This window comes from Harmonia axyridis, chromosome 1 (assembly GCF_914767665.1).
Source record: "Harmonia axyridis chromosome 1, icHarAxyr1.1, whole genome shotgun sequence".
In the NCBI taxonomy this organism is placed as follows: Eukaryota; Metazoa; Arthropoda; class Insecta; order Coleoptera; family Coccinellidae; genus Harmonia; species Harmonia axyridis.
The window spans coordinates 71,351,546-71,374,795 of record NC_059501.1 but is presented as its reverse complement, the minus strand read 5'-3'; the positions used below and the strand labels follow the sequence as shown (position 1 = coordinate 71,374,795).

The window sequence follows — 23,250 nt, the reverse complement described above, 5'->3', positions numbered from 1 at the left end:
ATAAATAATTCAGTTTTATATAATTCTTTATTAAATACTAAAAAAAGTACCTTCATATAACTATTCGCTTTTCGAAAATAGAAAAGTTTTCAATACTAAGATAACATATCTTAATTACAAAATATCAGTCATCCTTGGAGCTCAAGAAATTATTGTAACCATTTTTCGTTTTCTCCTGGTAAGTATTTCCTTGTCCACAACCGACATCCATTCCAAAGAAGACTTGATTTCCCTGAAAAATAAAGGTTAATTATAACCAGATCAGTAAAATATGTTTGAGGCTTTTATTATGATATGGGAAGTTGAAAGACTTACTTTTTCCAAATATGCCTTGACATAGAAGTTCCCAAACAAGACAATAAAAGAGAGCATGTAAAAAATAAGAGTGTAGTGCATCCACAAAGGAAATTCACAACCTGTTCTGATTCCATTGACACCCAGTATTAAGGCAGTAGTGAATTGTATCTGAAAAGTTTCCAATAATCAATTTAAATGATATCTTTCTATATTTTTCTTTATTCCTACTTGGAATATAATCAAATTGTAGGACTATTGTAGAATTGTTCTTACCATTTGGAGGATAGTCAAGTATTTCTTCCACCACAAATATTGGCTTATAGCTGGTCCAAGAGCTGCCAGACCGTAGTAGGAATACATCAACACATGAATGGCAGAGTTAACCATAGCAGGAAGGAAAGCTAGAAAAAATTCAGGTATCACTATTCCGTTTTTCTACATGGAAATTATTCACGAAAAATTCAAAAATATTGTATAACTTACATGATCCGCTTGGAACCCACTTGATTCCTATCCACCAGAGGAAGAACATGGTAGAATGGTGGTAGACATGGAGGAACGTCAGTTGTTGATCTTTTTTTCGCAAAATGAAGAAGATAGTATCGCAAAATTCTAATAGCTTAGAAAAATAATACCACCAAACTGCGTCTGTTATCTGAAAGTAAGATTTAAATTTGAGTTTACTGTGTTTGAATGGGAGTATAACTAGTTTTCATATCAAGAAATAACAGATGATTTTACCTGTAACTCATCAGGATGGAAGCGTTGTCTGCATGGCTCGCAAACATAGCTATAACGTAACCTAGTGGAAGCTATCAGTAACTGTAAAAAAAAAATTAGACATAATCTTGAGTGTGTTTTTTCAATGACAGAGAATATCAAAAAAAGTAAATGAATTATGGGAATAAATCACTCTGGTTTCCTACAAAATACTAACTCAGAATTCAGATAATCTAGACGCGCTTATGCGTGTACTTCCCTTCCCTCAAAGCGTTGGAAAGGGAATTGCTCAATGATCGCATCATTTTTATTTTACTAATGGGATAACATATCTGTCCTGCTCTTGGATAAATCTACAATATCAAAATACTGAATAGAGAACGATGTGTATATGATTTGGAAGCTAAGTAGTGTTGTCGGAATCAGTGCCTGGATGGGTGACCGAAATTTGTTTCTCAAACTTTCATAGTCTACAGAATGATATTTTACTCACCTTAATTGCTATATAGGCATTCAATCCAGCCATCAATATGTTATAGGGAAAAAGAAGCCACTTCAATTTGAAGGCTGGACGGTTTTTCATATATCTTGGACCGGCCCATACTATAAAAAGGTATATGGCAATGTATGTAAGCATAGGAACTGGTGAGTCTACTAGAGGCCATCCTTTGGTTCTCTCATCTGAAAAAAGAAACAATTCGTATGAATTTTGGATAATTTCAGGAAGTTTGAGTTAAATATTTTTCTTTGTGAGCAAATAGTTTTGATAGTTTCTGGATTCAATTCAAAAATCAATTAGGCGATGTTAAGGCTTTGTGAGAATCGTACCTAAAATTGGCAGAATGTAAAATTATTATATATCTTAGAATATAGCCCTCAGATTTCACTTAAAATTCCGTAAGCACCTTCATGAAGTTCATCGATAAAAAAGTCATCCAAACATTCAGCGTTGTTGCAGAAGTTAATCAAGTGTAGCTGATCTGATAATCCTCTGAACCTTAAAATATAATTCGCAAAACGAATTTTTTGTGTTTTCATGGATTGTCAATTCGCATGAATTAATTTTGAAAGTTCAAGCCAAATTTTTTGAAAACATAATGATCATATCGGAAAGTAATTTTTTCAAAAATTCATAACTCTGAAACTGCAAGTGCTAGGACTATGCGGTAAATAATATTATATCCAGTATTATCGTAACAATATATGTTTTCAATGCCATATTTATGTGCTGTGAAGTTTTCGAGAAATTAATTTTTAAATTTTGTTCCTTGATTTTTTGCTTAAAAAATTCATGGATCGCATTCTTGTGCTAGGAAGGATTAATGTGGTATATCAATTGATTTTGGTACAAAATTTCATGCAAAAAGTTTTCATATGCCAGAGAAAATCCAGGTTTTTTATTCGATTTTTGGATTCTATACAGGGTGAGTCAATGATACTCGATCGGTCGATAACTCCTGTAAATTTTGGGCTAGGAGAATGATTCGAATTCTGACGCAATCGAAAGCTCTCAGCGCATAAGCTAAAGTTAATTTTGACTCTAAAGGATGGTCCAAAAGTTTTGAAATACAATACCACCCTGCTTTTTTAAATGAAAATACCCAATTTTCATATTATACTCATAATCTCCATGGAATTCGGATTTCGAAATACCCTACTTGCAATAATTTATCATCTGTGGTACTTTTTGACGTAGCCAACTTTTTTCGAAAAATATGAAGATCAAATCTTGAAAACCTTTCGAGATAATTGTACGATTTATTAATTATTAATTCCCGAAAACTTTTCATGTCTTCTGAAAATTTATGGATCACTCTACTGATGGTCCGAAAGATACCATAATTTTTGAAAAATGACCTATAAAATGTCAACGAGTCCAATTTTTCAAATGGCATGTCCCGAATCTTTTTTGCCTGTCGGATAGCATTGTTCATTTTTTCTCTAGACATTTGTGCATAAAATGAACATTTTCCAAAATGCTTTGCATTTCATGTTTTGTTCGGAGGCTGGCAGTATACTTCTTAAGCATAATATTAGGTAGGTAGGTACTCAACTCCACTTAATACCTACCTACTAATAATATCAATTAAAGATAAGGCAAATCAAAGAAATCATCGAAATATTTAAAAACATTCATTTTGATGAAATTAAATGGAGACCACGTGAACGAACAGAAACATTCCAACGAGTCCGAAATGACTGCATATTTTCAGCTGAAGAAGTCTCTGTAGGTTCAAAAATATTTAAACTTATTACGCTGAGTGCTATCGATTCCATCAAAATTTGAATTATTCTCCTAGCCCAAAATTTACAGCAGTTATTGATCAATCGAACACTATTGACTCACCCTGTATATTCCAAAACGCAAACTGAAAATTTCAGGTGATGTTAAAATGTTTTTTCCGCAATCGCTTCCAAATGTTCATTATTGAAAATAAGAATTAAAAAGCCCCAGAGCGATATTAAAATATGGGCATCAACTTGCAACTAATAATTTTTCCGAAAAATGATTGTTACAACTTACCTGCTAAAGATAATGTCCAAAGGTAGAAATCGTAGACATTTCCGATGTAATGTTTGGCAGTCTCGGTAACCAGAGACATATTTCATACGTTTTTCCTTGAGAAAACCTGAAACAGAACAGATAATTACCATTCATGCTATTTTTTTGTCATTTGGTGTTATTTCCAGTTGAATTCTGTTAATCCTATAAATTTAAAAATAAATTTTCGGCATGAAATTTCGTGTAGATGATTGAATGAAAATTGGAAAATACAATATCGTGAAAATCAAAACGTTACCTTGTCTAGTGAAACTTGATGAACACTTACGTGATTATATAGAATAATGGTAAGTTTGAAATTCTTCTCTGAATTTATAGGAGCGACTTGAAGCAAAATAATGCGATATTTGTTTTTGTTTGCATTATGAATGTTTTGGATAGAGATTTAATAAATACTAGGTATATATAGTCCAAGAGAATTTCAAGATCAAAATTTGCATTTGCATTGTTTTTATATTTGATTTTTAATGAGTACCGTGAGATATTCGAAAAAATTGACTAATGAGTAAAATTTTAATTGATTTATTTGAATCCCAAAATTCTAATTCTATAGAAATCTTCTCATATTCAAGATTATAATATGTAATATAAAAATATCAAACACAATTCGGTGGCTATAGTTTGTTGAATGGAATCATGTTTGAAAATCAGATCCGTAGATTTTGAAAGTAAAATTCAAGAATATAAAAATACTGCAAATTATTTAATTCAATCACAAAGAATGACTCATCAACGCGTATAAAAAATGTAAGTACCTCTCTTATGCTGTGGGATTTGAAACAAGATATATTAATTTTGAAAACTGAATAAAATTTTCAGAAAATGATATCTATTATAAAAACTGTCAAGCCTAAGATTATGAAGTAAAAAATATTGTAATCAACGTCTTACTGATAAATACATATCATTTCGATTTGGGGATTGTTGTTCGTCAAGGATCGAGAAAGGAACTAAATGATTCAAATTTCAGAAGGCAGTATGTATGTACTTACTCAAAATTTTACCCTAAAACTATTTTGTATTTTGCGGTAAAAATATGCTATTGAGAATTACATTATATCTTTTCACGATGTATGTATTGACTGTACCTACGTTGTGTAATTTCTAAGTTATTAATTCTTTCTATGTGATTCCTGGATATTCTTGCTCAAAAATGAGGAAAGCATTGACTTTTAGTCGAAAGCTTTTGAGTGCCCGTCCATCATGCGCTAATTGCGCTCTTGGAGATCGCAGAACTGTATTGCGATATGGTGCGACCGCTCAGACTAGTTGTGAATGTTGCGATATTTATAATCCCAAAAAATTTTTTTTAACGATTTCCTCAGTTAATTTTATAAAACTTAGAAGTATTAATAAAACAGGTAGCTAAAGGAAATTATTTATGATTGAAAATATAGTAAGACAGATAGGATAAAAGCCAAACTGAAGACATCAAGATATGTGATATCGGGAAAAATGGAACCATTATACGATGAAATGTTTAGAAAAATTGATAAAAATTGTGAACAAGGTGTCTCAGAAGATAAGTGGAAACTTCGAAAGCTGTCCTTTTTGAGAAGGCGAACTAGTACTTATTAAAAAACAAAAATACATGAACTCGATGAACGCAGTGAATCAAATTAAATGAGAATCTAAAGATTCTAAAGCCTTTCGGAAAATAAACGTTATACTAATCTATAAAGCTACAATTACGTAGCTGATATGCGATAGGGAAAAAGAAAATAATATAGAAAAGGCCCAATATTTCAGTAATAACATACCCGATAATGTTGAGATTTTTCTGATAGATGGAAATAAAAGTCTCAAGATTGATGCAAAATTTCCTGTAGATGGCAAAATACAGGGCCCCCGCAAGGGTCATCAACGCCCGCGTGCCGAAAATATTTTGGCGCCCCAAAAAGGGGGGAAGTGGAGAAAAACGTCGCAGGATAATTGGCAAAAAATGTTTCAGTTTTTGTTAGGAATTTATTTGTAGAAGGGTTAAAAAAACTATCAGCAAACTTTATTTAATGCCTTAAGAACTTTATGCTGTCAGGTTTTGCATAATACATTTTTTAAATGTTTCATTATTTTATTCAAGCATTCGATCAAAATCGCATTTTATTTTAATTTTGTAATGAAACTGCAGAGTTTTCAAAACCTGAGCTTTATTCTTCTTTAAATTATTCATAATATTATATTAAAATATTAATATTATTATTAATAATTATTAAATATTATTCCATACTCCCAGCCATCTTCTCCCTTTGTTGAAGTCTAGCTTTTTTTTGCTCTCGAAATTTTGCACCAGAAGGTCGTTTTCTCTTGTATGGCTCCTAGAATTTAAGAAAAACTTGATCCAAAATTGGTAAGGACATTCACCCATGATTTACTTTGCGCCATTCCTTTGAGAATAACCCGTATGTTTTCATTTTTATGAATTTAAACCTTAAATCCGAGCCTTTAAACCTAAACGGAGTTAATATCAATAATAATAATAAGTTAAGACCGATCTGAAGCACATACCCTGTTCCTGTTATAATAATTAACTTTTGGCAAAGGTGAAATATAATTTTTTTAGAATTTCAAACGGCTACGAACATCAAATAAATAATACAGATCCAGGGTGCATATTAAAAAAAAAAATTAAGTATAATATGATGGTGGCCCCAGGTAACAAATTCAAAATATCAAAGTCGATTCAATTTTTTCACGATTACAAACAATACTTCCCTATTTGAAGCAAATAAAAATAATATTATATTATATAGGTATGGGCTAATTTAGGATGTGCACCATTTTAAACAGAAAAAAAAATATCGAATTTTATAGACTAATAGAAATGCTAATACTGTATGTGGATAGGTACTTACCATTTCATAAAATTTAATTAAATCACAACAAGAAACAGTAAAACAAACCACAATTACACAAAATACAAATCATTCCAATTATCTGAGTATTTTAATTTTTTGCGTCTTGACCTCAACCCCTAAACGTTTCGAAACAAAATAACTATTCTTTTTTCTGCTGTTATAGCATAGCAAGCAGATTTTGGTAGTTTCAGAAATTCTCTGTAACATGTAGTATTTTTCCTACAGATGGTGGCGAAAGTTTCAGTAATTCCCCTGGCTAAAAACTATCGCTTCGGTATTTATGATTGTTTATGTGTACCATATGCGTTTTAGTGATGATCGAAGAAATGGTGCCCGCCGTCCGGTGCAAGGTGGTCCATAAAGAAATCCCGTACCGACAAAGGGATGATTATTTATGATTTGTTTACTCGAAAAGAATCGTATAATTGCAATCTGTGGCCGAGGTTATTTTATAGGGATTGTGACGTTCGGGAACTTGTTTGGATGTGTAAAAGATGTCTTTGAACGTTTAAAATGGTTGAAAAAATAAAAAAAAAATTTCAAAAACTTTTGGTCTTTCGGATTTTCATGCGGTCTATAAGAGATTTTGGCGCCCCTTAAGAGTGGCGCCCGCGTGCGGTGCACGCGTTGAACGCGCGGTTGCGGGGGCCCTGGCAAAATATCCAAAAAAAGTATTCAGTGTGTTAGTGAATCAGTGCGACAAACTTCAGGGGGCGATACTGATGCATGATCAAATAATGAGAATTTTCTATATAACTTTTATTCGCAAATGTTTCATATTTCGAGATGTGGGTGTTGAAGTTTTTCTTAAAAACTGAATACAGTACCTATTTATTTTTTGTTTTGAAACATGTCCAGCTATTCAATTGAAATTTGGTGAGTCTGAAGAGGCAGTTGTTGCGCATTTATTGACGTCAATTAAGTATTTTATGTTTATCATTGGCCTGCATACAGGTAGGTAATGAATTCAAAGGTCCAATTGAAAAATTAAAATTTACGAGAAAGATAGATATTCAAAAATTGTAGCAGGTATAGAAAAATTTTGTATGCTACGCATCAACTATCAGTTAAGTATTAAGTCCGAGAAGTTGAATGTTACAGATGAATTTGTATAATTTTGAAGATTTTCGAACTCACCATATAAGAAAATACCAAGCCGTAAGGCCTGGTGAACCACGAAATCAAACTGAATTCAATTAAATGAAACATTCAAATAAATAGAACCTAATGTGATTGATTATCAATCATCGAAGATTTCTTTTCTCATGTCTTATGACAACGCAATGAATTTCCTGTGAATAACTCTAATTGAAAAATGTTCATTGTTAAATTCCACACTTTGAGCTGTTGAAAAAGAATGTTAGAGCAAATTATTGTTCAATTATGTAGGTTTTGGTAAATTGATAACAAAAATCATTGATCCATCCTAGCTTGAGAACACGATCCATAATTTTTGCAGAAAAAATCACGGAAACAAATTTAAAATAATTAATTCATCAGAAAATTAATAAATTGAAAAAAATTATTGCCGCGATGATACTGTACCTACACAATATTTTCCAACGAAAAAGTCCTCTAGCACTTATAATTCCGTAGCAGTGGCGACGCCAACTTTCTAAAACAGAGGTGGCCGTTTTTTTTTTGGGGGGCCAAAGTAAAGCGAAATTATAGTTCTGCTATTGTTCTAATTATTTAAGCCTTAGTAGGTATGTCAAATTTTAGGGGAGGCCAGTAGAATTTTAGCGTCGCCACTGTTCCGTAGACATGAATTTTCAAAATTTCCTTTTGGATTTCAAAACCCGTGTTGGCTATCCTTTCAAAAATATTCACATTGATTATTTTATATTTTTTTCGTCACGTGACATGATCTATTGTTACTAATATTAGATATTCAAACAAGGTACCTAACAGATCTTTTGATAATATATACTGTAACGTGTAACGTTTGTCCAGAAATAGAATAACAAAAATGACAAGTTAAATCAGGTAAAGGGTGTTTCTATAAGCGGGTCCCTGGATTTCGTGGCTTATCCTTAGAGCAATATTGAAAAGTGACCCATCAAAATTATAATAATTTGAAAATCAAATTTTTATAGAACCATAGAAAACATGGATATATTTTCCGAATATGGAATCTGAATTTCCTCAGGTTTATTTTGAAAAGCTTGAAATAAATATAAAACTACCACTTTATTTACATATTCGTATTCAGAATCGATTGAGCATTCAGAAAATATGGGAAAATATCATGAAATATATTTTGCAAGAAAACATCCTCTGTTTTCTCGAAAACCGGGAGTTCAAATGAAGAAAAAATTGGTGAGAAATTGTATATAGACCTTTTTATGTTGAAAACCAGTCAAATTCACCAAAACATTTTTGGAAAAGCGGTTTTTTCTCAATAACTTTCCATTTTTTGATTCTATAGTTTTTCTATAACATACTTGGATAGTACGTGAAAAATACTATCATACTGATGGGTCACTTTTCAATTTTGCTTGAAGTTCAAGCCACAAAATTCAGTGACGTGATACACACTGTACCTACTGTACGAACCAAAAAAAATCATTTGGTTCTCATAATGATATTCTTGCCATTGTTAAAATAATAAATTATAGTTCTGGAAGACGTAGGTATAGGTATATAAAAAGTAATAGCGATAGCAACGGTAACAACTAGATAGTTTAATAATTTAATTATTGTATCGAGAACTTTTCGTGAAGAGTACTCATTCGAAGTTCAATTTTTTAATAAGATAGTAAGTCAAAGAGAATAACGTACCTACCATTGATATGTAAGTTTTGAACACTTTTTATTACATGAATATGTACCCACAGACCAATAAATAAGGTAGTAAGGACTACTTAAAAGTAATTTTCGGCGAATTTCTTATCAACTGAATTATCAATTTCGTTCAACTATCGTAATAGTATTACGCTTACTTGTGCAGTTTTAATGTGTGCATTGTTGGTTTACAGTATGATCAATCATACAACCCATTACTACCTTCACGGACGATAATGTTTGAATTTTGTCTTCATATACAGGGTGATTCAAAAGTGAGGATCAAAATGAGACTTTTTTTTCATAAATATGTGCCTACAAATACTTCGTTACTGAACTACAGAGCATCAAAGTGTCAATTTTTTTTTTGTTTTCTTAATAGGTCTTTCAATCTTTGAGATATTAAGATCAAATTTGAAATATAGATTACGGTTAACATAATCCACGATGCAGAGTGATTGTGACAAGCTACAGGGTCATAGTTTTTCAGCCCCTTTTCGGCCCATAATATTTTTTGTAGAACGCTGCTGGTGAATTCTAACATATGAAAGAAGTCTATATTTTGTTCATACATTTTTTTATTTGTTATTTTTACGCCTATGTGATCTTTATCGAGAAAAAAGTGGAAGCATTTTTCGTAATCCGCTACATTTAATTAAAATTTTCATTCATTTCATTTTCAACTGAAGGTAGGAACAATAAGAACAAAAAACTCTAGGTATTTAGTTTGTGATCTAATTTACAAGTTTCCTTGAACATTAACTGAAAATAAGAGACTTAACAAACCTATATTTCAAATCTTAATATCACAAAAAAATGAAAGAGCTAAGAAGAAAAAACTAAAGAAATCATTGAACTTTAACGCTCTGTAATTCGGTAACCAACGGTTTGCGGACATATGTTTATGGAAAAAAGTCTTGTTTTGACCTGAAAAATAAGCCCCAGATCTTGTTACTGAAATTCGAATCACCCTGTATATAATATTTGTCAGAAAAAAAAAAGACATTTTAGCAAGCATATATTTTAGAGCACAATAGTTTTTAACACTAGTAGGTACCTATATTTGGGTTGAATTCATCTATCCAAAACATGCAGAAATAGTTACAGTGTTTATCGAAAATAACCTGCGCGTAACTTAAATTAAAATTTTTTTTAAAATCAGTCAGCTTATGATTATTATCACATAGGTAATAACATTCCATAAACCTAAGTTGGTTTGTCTATTCTATTGTATTTCCGTCAATGCAACATCATTATTTTCATGAAGAGCATAATACGAAAACAAAATTAAATCTGGGGAATATTGTTTATACAGGGTGTACTGGGAAGAATGAGAAAAACGGATACCATGAATGAAGGACTGGTATCAAGACGTTTCAATAGTCTGAGTGTCTTCGTTTGGAATATACAGAATGATGTTCATCTTATGCGTGAAATTTCATAGTTCAATAACTCTTTAACTATAATCGTCCGAATAATTTCAAACTTTGAAGTATAGTCACCCTTTACTCTCTTCATCATTTCTTAAATCGAACAAATCAGATCAGGATTAGGAATAGTTCAGTCTTTTTCTATTTTCGTAAATATTGGACCACCCTGTACGTGAAGATTAAGTTTTTTTTTCAATTTTGTCCCCACAAAGAATTAATTCATAATAAAAATCTCTGCTTGGCACCGTCATACAAAATCAATAAACATTTCAGTATGAAATTCCGAGTCAAATTTCATAGTTCAATAAATTTTCTAAGTCATTAAATTGTTACAAAAACCCTCCATTTAATGGAAAATCAAAATATCTCAAAACCGGTGAGTTTTGAGTAGCTATATGAAACTTCAAATGAATAAGGGGTCATTTATTCCATGCAATCTGAAAATTCAATAAAAAAATATGTTCCATAAGAAAAAGAATATTTTTGGCCATTTACACTTTTTTGGTAAAGCCTGTGTATTTTCAAACAATTTAAAAATGTAAGTGACACTATTGGAGCCTAATATCGAAAACAAATTCGAAAATTCCACCGCTTAACTGTTCATTTTTTAATTACTCTTATCTCAACTTCATTTAGACCCTTTTTGTTCCTATATTGCCAATTCTTTTGTCTTGTTCTATTTTTCAGCAAGCCCCGCGTATCGATCTTTTCAATATCTGTTGATACTTTCTTGGTTTTTTCATCAGTATTTAGGGTTGCTCTCTCTCTTCCTCTCTCTCATGTTATTTCTAATAATAAGTTTTTTCTTTTGGTATACGATTTCTCAGTTGTACCTATTAGGTAGGTACTGATGGTATTGATTCTAGCTTCACGTTGATACTTCTTTAGTTTCTTTAATTCTTTTAGTTGCAGTTTTGTTAAATCATGTGCTGTAGCAACATTAATCTCTTTGGAGAATATTTCTTTTTTTCTTTCAGGAACTGATTAATTCCAATTTTTTCAGTTTTCCAAATTGATAAAAATGGCTTAGGTACCTATTTCTTTCTATATTTATATCTATCAATTCACCTATTTTTTGTTAGAGATAAGTTCTCGATATTATAATGAAAGGTTTTTTTATAGGTACCAATTAGAATAATATTCTTATTTTGTTTTCTTTCTATTTTTTTTTTGTACATGTTTTTTCTTTTTCCGAATTATTTTTTTGTTTTAGTAGCTGTATCTTCTCTAGCAATTTCGTTTTACAAGCAGATATAATACTTTTGACTTTTTTTTTGATTATGTCTCTTCCAAAATGGTTCCCAAATTAACAGTATCTAATGTTTTATCTTCACAAGTCGTCGCCTTGGACGTGAATGGGTCTAATCCTCAAATTTAGGTTTTCTAAGTTGAGTCATTACAAAATCTAAATATACATTGTGAAAAGTATTTTGAAGCTACTTATATCATTCATTTGAAGAAAATATTTTTCCTTTCCCATAAACAAAAATGAATTTTTATAACTTATCATCATACATTAAACACGTCAGTTTCAAATGAAGATGACCATTATCGGTAAATCGCTAGGATCGAAGAAAACTAGCGTTCGAATCTTCGATAATTCTTTGAATTTCTTCTTAATTCGTAAAGCTTAATTTCTAACGATTTGAGATATCACACGAGATCGGAACCATAGTGGAAAGTTTGCCAGTTTTTCTAATAAGTACAAAACGTCATACAAATATTGTTCGAAGTAAGTTTGGGGTTTGATTATTTGACTAAGTAATATTTCTTCATGAATAATCGAAATATACGATTGAAAATAAACAAGAAACGCTAACCTTTGGATGGCTTCGTATTTGAAGCGGATCAGAAAGTTGCTGTTAACATTGGCTGCGACTCAGAGGATTAACAAGCATTAAATAACTAGCACGAAAAAATTAGATAAATTCCAAAATTCTTGATTTTTCTGCATTTTCAGTAAACGTGGTCAATGCCATAATTTTCTCGTACAAAGACTTCTTTTTCTTTATGAGTGGAACCAAAGATGATTGAAAAATTTTTCATAGCGGATTGCCAAAAAAATCTGAATTTCTGGAAAACGTGGATAACTCGAAAACCTCTTGTACGATTCCAAATGAAATATCACATCGAAAAAGTCGGGTAGCATGTTACACACAGAGATATACAAACACCAGCTTTGTTTATTGAATATACTTATAAGGTGTGTGAATAAGTCTTTCCCGTTTTTTTTCAAATTTTGAGCCTTTATTGTGAAAAAATGGTTACAAATGAATTATTGAAAGTATTGGCCATCGCTAGCTACAACTTTTCCCTATCTTTCTGGCAACATACGAATCCCGTTGCGAAAAAATTCGACCGGTTTGGCCTCTATCCAGTCATCCACCCATTTTTTGGCTTCCTCGTAGGAATGGAAGTGCTGGTCAGCCAGGCCATGCGTCATCGATCTGAAGAGATGGTAATCAGACGGAGCAATGTCTGGACTATACGGCGGGTGGGGTAGGACTTCCCATTTGAGCGTTTCTAAGTATGTTTTCACCGGCTGTGCAACATGTGGGCGAGCATTGTCATGTTGCAAAATAACTTTGTCGTGCCTGTCGGAGTATTGTGGCCGTTTTTCTCGCAGTGCGCGGCTCAAACGCATCAATTGTCGTCGATAGACCTTGCCTGTGATCCTTTCATTCGGTTTCAGAAGCTCATAGTAAACCGCGCCTAGCTGGTCCCACCATATACAGAGCATGAGCTTGGCGCCATGAATATTTGGCTGATTATCGTAACGGATCCACTTTTCATCGCCAGTCACGATACGATGCAGAAAACCCTTTCTTTTATGTCGCTGAAGCAGCTGTTCGCAAGTGAAAAAACGCCGTTCGACGTCTCTCAGCTTCAGTTCGTACGGCACCCAATTTCCTTGCTTTTGGATCATTCCCATGGCTTTCAAACGCTTGGAAATGGTTGTTCGGTCAACTCCCAATGCTTCAGCAAGTTCTTCTTGCGTTTGACACGAATCTTCATCAAGCAAAGTCGCCAATTCTTGATCTTCAAAGATTTGCGGCCGCCCGGAACGCTCCTTGTCTTCCACGTCGAAATCGCCACTTTTGAAGCGTCGAAACCATCCGCGAACACTTGAATCATCGACACAACCTTCTCCATAAGCTTCCTGAAGCAACCGATGCGCCTCGGCAGCAGATTTCTTCAAATTGAACCAATAAAGTGAAACTTCCCGCAAATGACGTCGACTCGGCTCAAATTTCGACATTTTCACGATTTCAAAAATTTATGATGCTAAAAAATTTCAACTAATGTGTTAGTGTGGAATTGTTGACAGATGAATAAGCTTTGATTATGACATATGTAACCATTAAATACTCGCACAGTATTGGTGGCGCCATCTCTTACAAAAAACGGGAAAGACTTATTCACACACCTGATACATTTTTTTAAATGGATAATTTTCCCAAAACTACATTTTTTGAATTTTGAAAGAAGCGTAAAACAAGCGCCTGAGCTCGGCTTATGCGTTTGTCAACAAGGAATATTTTTGACGTGCTTTCATAAACTTCTTGTCCTCATTTATTGAATTTGATAGAATGATTCGAATGAAGTGCTATATCTCTCACTTGTCTATTTGTAGCCTGAAAAAATAATCAAAGAAACTTGGTGCTGGTACCTATGGATGTTACTGATGAGGACAAAGTTAACAAAAGAGTCATTGTTAATCCATAGCGGTATATCGTTCTATTGCTCAAGGGCAATGAAATTTGGCCGGTAAATGTTCAATTAATGTGTGATTGAACTTTCTGATGATGTATTCTATTCTGTGAATACTTCTCGAGAAAGCCCATCGGAATCTTCATCAAATTTTGTTGACGATAAGAAAGCACAATGTTTTATAGATAGATAACTGATAAATGAATTTTTTCTGAGGAAAAAACTGTTATTAACATTAAAAACTTTTGGAATCGTTCAAGCAAAAGGTAATCGATTCTATGTGAATAAAATGCATGATTTTTTGAAATGCACTACAAAGCGCTGATAAAAAAATATTCCCGAGGTGTATACAGGGTGAAACAGGAGGAACAGGCCAAACTCCAGGAGCGTATTATACACGTGAAAATAATTAAAAAACACTCATATGTTCTTATACGATTCTTTTCCTATTGATATTAAACATTGGAGATATAGTATTTGCAGTGTTTTCAATCAATTTATGTCTCAACTTGTATGAGAACATGTTATAAATATCTTACAGGAGGATAAAAATCTGAGATTATTCGTAAAAACGAAAATTTCAAAAATCATAAATGCTACTAGTTTGAGATGGAATTCATATATCAAGTAGTGTCAAATCAAAACATATTTTTTATTTTATGATGGTCTTATGTTGTAAAGAGTTTGGAATTGCATTTTTTGTTTTTGCTTCTCAGTTATCTAAGGTGTGATCACATTAATTGCTAAAAAGGGGCTCTATATTTTTATAGAGCTAAAGCTTTAGTACCTACCAATTTAACAATTTAGTTTCGTTTTATTATCTCGAAATATCAATGTTTGATGCATTCAGTGTTTTATACCAAATTTGTTTTGAACAACTTGGCGTTACAGATAAAAATTTATGATTGAGATCAATCATTGTGTAACTATCGCTGTTTCGTTTTTTTTAATGTGGAATAAAAATCTTTGGAGCATCCAGTATTTTTATACCAAACTTCATAAAATAGTTTTCTACAGCTTGGCGTTACAGATAAAATAAATATGATTGAGATCAATCATTGTGTAACTATCGCTGTTTCGTTTTATTATTTTGGATTTCTGAAGAGTTATTTGTCACGTTATGATAAAATTTAGTGGAACTTAGTGGAATCACCTTTTCTGGAAGATCTTTTACAATAATCCAGAAGATTATTGCGTTTTAGTACTCTTTTTCATCGATTAAATATCGCTTTGTTATTTTGTACCAATGTAAATTTTATTTTTCTGATAATTTCAAAACTGATGTTTTGTTCGAGATGAAAACTGGCATATATAATAAAAAAATAATTTTAAACACCCTGAAGAGTTTCATGTTGACCATTTAACTAGAATCATTGAAAATTCGAGTAGAATCTCGAAAAAAAATTTAACCAATATTTCCGTGACTGGTGTGAAGTCAGTGCTTTACTCAATTTTCAAATTAAGTTATTGAATTTTATTTCCCTATAATTGAATCAGCACGCGGAAGTTTCTGCGTGTTTTTCTGGAATTTTAATCAATTTTTTGATTCTACATAATTCAAAGCGTAGGTATACTCAATGTGAGCCTTCTTCTAAGTTTGATCTAGATTCAGTAAAGTTAGTGGTGGTAATTTTTCACACGGTTGTTAACTCATCAACTCATCGTCACCTTTTGGTTTCAAGATTAATAAGAATTGATTGTACCATGGTAATAAACCAAGCTGATTTATAAACTTGAGGTTTAAACTGACTACGTACATCAATTATTGTCGGTCGTTACTGGAATATCTTGGTTAATTTTATGGCTTGAACGCTGTTAAACACTGCAGATTATATAAATGAGAACATAAATCAAAAGTTTTTTGATTCCACGTCTTTACAATAGTGAGGAAAAATAATATAATAAGAATGCTTCGTTATGTCTTTCTATATTGTAGAATACTTTGAATAACATAAAAATATTCTAATAAATATCTTGATGCTGGATTTGTTTCCTTTTGAGCAGCAAATAAATTTTTTTATGAAGTTTTTTCTTGAAAACTGAGTATTTATTGCTCTGAAACCGGTCGAGGTTTAGTGGGTTGGTTTCAAGAATTTATTGCGCGTTTATCAACATGAAATTAATAATTTTATGTTCAGTATTGGTTGCATAACGGGAGATGACCGCTTTTTTTACAAAAAAATAGTAGAATATTTCAATCTAAAAATCATGTTTAAATTTCTACTATTAGATACAAGCAATTCAAAAATCATTTTTATCTTGAAATATCTCAGTGGTGTACCATTTTTTCTTTCAAAAACTTGAGAGTAATAAATAAAGAGTCATTTTTGGAAAACTTCACAAGAATGAATCATAAAAATGTAATATGTATTTTGTTATTGTGTTCTTAAAAAAACCGTATAATTAAAACGAACTAGGTACCATTTCCAGTGGTTTTGAAGTCCCTGAATGCTATTGAAATAAAAAAATGAACTTCATGCAAAATTCGCAATATCTTTCCTAAGCGGTACAAAATAGAATTTTTCATAAATTATATAAGAATATCTTTTTAAGAATTCAATCGATTAAACTATCAGAATATATTGAGCATGATTTTGTATGGGATATAGTTGAATGAATAATAATTATTTGAAATGAAATTATTGTACAAGAAACTATTTTCTCAAATGTGAAAAATTTGCAAAATATTTTGATAGTTTTTATAGTAATTCATCAAATTCATAGATCGAATTATATATGGCTACATTATTTTTTGAATAGCTCGAAACATTTTTCCTCTGATATTGTGGCTAATCCGTTCATTTTTCTTCATTTTGTAGAACAAAATCGAGCGATACTATCTTAGATTGGCACAAAATGTATGTATTTTATTATTTTATGTTGGTACTCGGAACTGTCCTGCCATGGATTTATTGTCAAATTTGTGATACAGAAAACTGTTCTGTCTGGCAATTATACAATGCAAAAATTATTTAACGATATTGATGGAAATATTCCATTAATTTCAATAAAAATTCAGGGAAGTTGAGAAAATAATGTATAATACTTATTACTCGTACATAAAGCACATTCTACCACTCGTTCATTCAAAACCTTGTATTATTATAAATAACTATTATGCACATCAGGGATTGAATTTGTCGTTTTAATCCCTGATTTCAGGGACGAAAGTAGTAGGTACTTTTAATCCCTAGAGTTAAGAGTGTTTGACATCCCGTTACTAGGGTAAAAATACTACTAGTATATTACTCCTACAAGACTTCTAATCTGACACGTTTTTGATAACTTAATTATTTGTTATTGAAGGCATGGTTTTTTAATTGGTCATAGATACATATGATATGGTATCTTTAAAAATTTTTCCAAAGTGCATCAAATAGCGTATAAGCCGCCAAACCGAGCGACTAAAGTGTTTTTTTTATTCCTCAGCAAATTGGAGTTCTCGCTCCACTTAGGCTATGAACTTTTCGCCGCGAGATTAAAAATACTACTTTAATCCCTAGGTTTATGATAAAATATTGTACTGTTATTGATAACCGGTCAATTTGTAACGTTGAAAACATTTTAGAAATATTTTTAACTACTGCCGCCAGGACCAGCAAATCGGACATTTTGCTGGGGCGTCAAATTGTAGGGGCGCAAAGTCAGGTTATAAAACAATACATACTTTTCGACATAAAATGTTTTCTCAGTAGTAAAATAATAAAATTGCCAAGAGTAAATTTTTTAAAAATAAAATAGGTGTCCTAGTTATGAAAATACAAATAGGTACCAAAATCACATTTAAGAACTACGTCGTCTTTTTACTATAGTCTTATAGAGCGTCGTACTTTCAAACAATTTCATTTTTATGAAATCGACTAAACGTCCTTTCATAAATTTGACAAGGTGATTTCAAACTAAAAAAGGACGATTTTTAATACGAAATTGAAGAGATGCCTGAGAGGAATAAAAGAGGCTCCTTCAAAGAAAATTCAGAAAAATAAAGCAAAGCAGGGCGCCAAAATCTCTGGTGGCGGCCCTGATGGAAATTGTAATTCAGAATTGCAAGTTGTTATTCAGAATAGGGAATTTGAAATTCAGAAACGGTAATTTGTAATTAAGAATAGCAATAGAAAAGGAAAAATTGATTTCAGGTAATCCAAATTGGAAATGGGATTATCTAATTTGAAATTCAAAAATACTTAATTGTGATTCATAATTGGCAACATGTATTTCAGAATTTTTAAAAATGAATAGCCATATCTATGTAATACCTGTGTTGCATATAGGTAGTTCTGGTATCTCACATTCAGTACTGTTCTGAATTAGATATTACATTATTTGAAATTGAATTGATAACCTCTGAAATACAATTTTCCTTTTCTTGAATAAACTTTTATGTTTCCGAATTTTAATTCTCTATTATGCATTACAACTTTGTTTTTCTGAATTCCAACTTCCTAAATTGAATTTCAATTTGGTTTTTCTGAAATCTAATTTTTTTTCTGAATTATACTCTCCTATTCTGAAATACATGTTGCCTTTTCTGAAATGGAACTCTGATTTACCGAACTAACATTTGGAAAAGGTGTAATACGCCCTTTGTCAGTTATGTTAGAGTCTTGGTTTCCTAGATAATTCATCCCAACAATTCATTCAAAAAGCCATCTAACAAAGTGTGCATGTTTGCAAATTTGCGAAATTCTATATATATATATAAATATTTATGTGAAAATTCGATCAGGATGGGTTTTCAAAGACATATCAATTCAAATATTTGATTGATTTGGTCTTCATTTGATGGAAATTCATTTTGATTCGAAAATGAAGTGATGAACATATGAAAACCGAAAAAGCGAAAAAATTGAAATTTATAGAATTGAAGTGGAAATAAAATAACTCTCATTTTATTTTCAATTCATATCAGTTCAGTCCATTCGAATGATCAAAAAATTAATATAATTCATAAACTATTAGCAAAAATTGAAAGAAAAATAGAAATAAGGCTAATGTCCGTAGTATTCGATGCCATCAACAACAGAAAAAAAGAAGAGAAAAGTGAAATATGATAAAATGAAAACCTCTTCAGAGGACAAATTAAAATTTAATTGATAAAAAAAAAATCTTGCACTTTTTCCACTCATTTAAACGAAATTCATTCGAGAAACGATGGCTTATGATCGGTCCATTTCACAAAGGGAGAAATAATAAAAAAAAATTCTCAACACACCTATCTCAGCAGCTCAGCAGATATCTCAGAACGAATGGTACCACGTCCGTTCTTTCCATCTGTATCACTTTTCTCACTGAATTAAACCGCGACAATTACACTTAGTCTTAAGATAAGTCGTCTTAGGATGTTCACCGGAGAAAATACTCTGATAGAGTGAATTGCTAGAAAGCAAGTCTCCTCCTAAAAAGGCTTTAAAACCTCGTTCTATGCACCAAGTAGGACGCCCCAATAGAGAGACCAATTACAGTTGCATTTCCGATAATATTATATGTTCCTACCTTACGTTTCGTTTTTCCCGCCAGTTTCGGGAGAAGAACTAACGCTGTGAAATTAGCTTTGAGGTACTGGTTGCCGGTGTTCGATTCGTTTCAAAGATATTGGCGGGTTTACCGTTGGAATTTTTTATTGTTATGTTTGTACTTGTATCATTTCTGCCTCGTTTCAAATTTGCTGTAGGGTAAAAGAATTTGTTGTTGATCTTGTGTGCCGATCCTCGTTAGACTATACATTATGCTAGTTTGATGAGGTGCATTTATGCTTGGTTTTATAGATTTATGAAATTTTACTTGCTATATTGTTCATTCAATTATCAGAAGTTCATTCTATTTTTTGTGATAATTCTTGCAAGTACATAATAACATTATTATTTTCATTGAAACTAATTTATCAAAATGAGAATTTGTCTTCTGAGGGTAGATATATTTTTTATACTCACAGTTTATATTTTGAAATGTGAAGAATTCAAAAATCGAATAGAAAAATCTGTGTCTTCAGCGTTCACTCGGAAACTATAGCAGCTATTTCCATGAAACTTGGTACAAAAATAGATTGCTATACAGCATAGATTTTCCTAGTTCGGGAACATAATCTATCAATTTCTAAAGAAAACAGGAAGAGAATTCAGGAAAACATTGATTTGAAGTCAGGATCCTTTGAGCGCTCATTCATTAGTACGTCAATGGTACCCTAGCGATCCTAATTTTTGTCTTTATTCTGCTTGAATAATCTATGGTGGTGACTATGCTATTAACAGGAAAGTCTGAAATAACCTTGAAATTGTTATTCCATATATACAATATACATGCAAAATTTCAACTTCGTTGGATTTGTTTTTATTAAAAAAATAGGTTCTATTCTTTTGAATTTTTATTCGGTTCCCATGACGCTAACTATGTACACGAAATTTTGACTAATTATTTATTGCTCTTTTCGGTAAAATAATAGTACGTCACGGAGATATTTCAAACAAAAATTCATTTTTGAAATGCTCGTTCCATTTGTGACAAAAAATTGTTTTTTTTTTCATATGGACCGGCGTTTTTATGCAAAAATTTTTTTACTTTTATATATTATCAATTTGTTGGACGAATGAAAAATACGCGCATATGGAATTTTTGCATTATAAAGCCAAAAGTGAATTTTTGTCGCAAATTGAACAAGGAATTTCTGAAATGATTTTTAATTTGAAATATCTCAATTTGAAAAAAAAGAGATCATAACCAGTATAAAGATGACTCAATAGTGCACGATCGGTCGGTAACTCTTGGAGGCTTTTGGGCTATTAGAAAAACTCAAATTTTGACAGAATCCACATGAATCCATCCACAGAATTCATGGCCCATTTACAAAAAATCATCATTATTTGACGTTTTAGTGTTTTTTTAACTTTTCTGAACATCCCACCTACATAGTGTCATATATCATTTTGAAGGGAAAAAAATAACGAATTCAACGAAGTAATGGTACACATGGTGTTCCATTAAAAAAAACATAAGTTTGTGTTGAATCTTCAAAACCATACCCCGAAAAAAAAATTGAGTACTCTACTGGATTCTACGCAGAATTCTGATTCAGACGTATAGTTTTTACCTCAGCATCATTCCTAATAATTTTGGAGATAAAAGATGGGTCCAAAAAGTATCAATTTTCAAAATCACCCTGTATCTTTTGAACGGAAACAGTTATGCAGAATCTGATTAGACCAACTTGAGTTTCACGAAAAAGTAGGACAGGAACGTGAAAACCGCAAGTCTCTATCTTAAATAACAAGCGAGAAACCTGGCTGTCTCACCCAAATTGGGATGCACTGTACTCAATAACTACTAATAATAGGTAGCAATCACATCCAGTTGTGTTATCCATGGAATTATTCGATAAAAATGGCATCGGTGCCATTTTTATCGAAATCCTTTATCGGTAAAGGATTTCAGGATTTCGAAATATTCCATGGGAATTATGAGTAAGATATAAGAGTTGGGCATTCTCATTTAAAAAAACAGGGCGTTATTGTGTATTACTACTTTCGGACCAGCCTGTAGTGTCAAAAATAATTTGAACTTTATGCGCTGAGTACTATCGATTCCGTCAAAATTTGAATAATTCTTGTATCCCAAAATTTTCAAGTTATCGACAGAGAGCTCTATTGGCTCACCTTGTATATATACGCGCCAATGATGAACATAAATTCCAGGTCAATAAATGCGTAATAAGTACTCTTGAAACCCACCAAATTCCAAATCTCGACCGGTTTCAACAGATAAATAGTGAGTTTTTAAGAAAAACCCGGTATGTCAGAATACGAAGCATTTGCGACAAAAAATTAGATAACAATCAGTGATTATTTTTTCATGAAGAATAACCCCTGAAGTTTGTCGCACTAAGTCACTACCACCATGTATAATTTATGCGTGCTTGTTTCAGATGGCATAGAAGGCTATCATTTTGCCCAAATGTCTGTATCTTTAGAATTTTGAGTCTAGAGTGGTCATGATTATTTCGAATCTAAGATGAAGAATTCCAGTTCGAAGTCAAATGTCTTTCCAGCCGGCTGCAGTGGTACTTTCCGTAAGAGTTAAGAACAACATTTTTTCTACAAGCGCTTGAAATAAATTGAAAAGTTCTGATTAATTATTCACATACACATAAATGACAGACGTCATTCTGCATGTCGTTACTAAAGTTATCTCATCCTTGACGTTAATTGTTCAGTGCATAGGGACATAACAGAATTCAATTTATTATTTAATACTTGTGAGCGGAAAAATCCACTGCTATTTCTTTTCCTAACGCATATGTGTGCGGAAAAGAAATAGCAGGGGTTTTTACCTCATTGTGTGGGAAAGTGACTCTTTGTCACTCAAAATGCGTGTGGAAAAAGAGTTGCATGCTCACGCTTGTAGAAAAACTTATAAGTTGATTTTTCAGCGATGAAGTTTCGACATTTCTCATATTAAAAATAGCTTAGAAAATGAATACCTTTCAAATGGTCATTTTTAGATCAAAATGGACAACATTATCTTCGAAAAACATTGGAATGAGAATGAATATATTCAAAATATTGAACTTTTCCCATAAAGCCTCTGTTATTATAGCATTGGTCAACATTCGTTAACGAACAATAGTTAATTGAAAATACGGGATAGGAGAGTGCACACTAGATCCCGAACATCATTTGAAATTTGTTCAAAATCTTTGAGAAGACTGCTGACAATCAAAATTCTCAGAAAAAAGGATCTGGATTAGAGCATTCATCAGATGGGATTTCTATTGGTGAATACGACAGAAATAATCCCTAAATAATTAACTACAACAATTGTCATTTTTTATTTTAAAAATTAATAAAAACAATTTACATGTTACAATTATATACCAATTTGGTATTCAAAAATTTCACGT

General features: G+C 31.9%; 1 protein-coding gene across 2 annotated transcripts; it reads right to left on the bottom strand.

Moving 5' to 3' along the window:
* Nucleotides 1-8: 8 nt before the first annotated feature.
* LOC123671158 (elongation of very long chain fatty acids protein 4-like) lies at nt 9-19,778 on the bottom strand. Of its 2 annotated transcripts, none has more exons than XM_045604855.1 (8): nt 19,573-19,778; nt 3,542-3,647; nt 1,511-1,698; nt 1,039-1,119; nt 781-952; nt 571-698; nt 316-465; nt 9-232 (listed from the first exon to the last, which is right to left on the bottom strand). In XM_045604855.1, exons 2-8 carry the CDS (start codon nt 3,618-3,620, stop codon nt 125-127), a joined length of 906 nt encoding a protein of 301 aa, XP_045460811.1. In that variant the 5' UTR covers nt 3,621-3,647; nt 19,573-19,778; the 3' UTR covers nt 9-124. The 2 variants fall into 2 exon arrangements, with proteins under 2 accessions (XP_045460811.1, XP_045460810.1); XM_045604854.1 differs by lacking the exon at nt 19,573-19,778 and adding an exon at nt 9,221-9,332.
* Nucleotides 19,779-23,250: the final 3,472 nt, after the last annotated feature.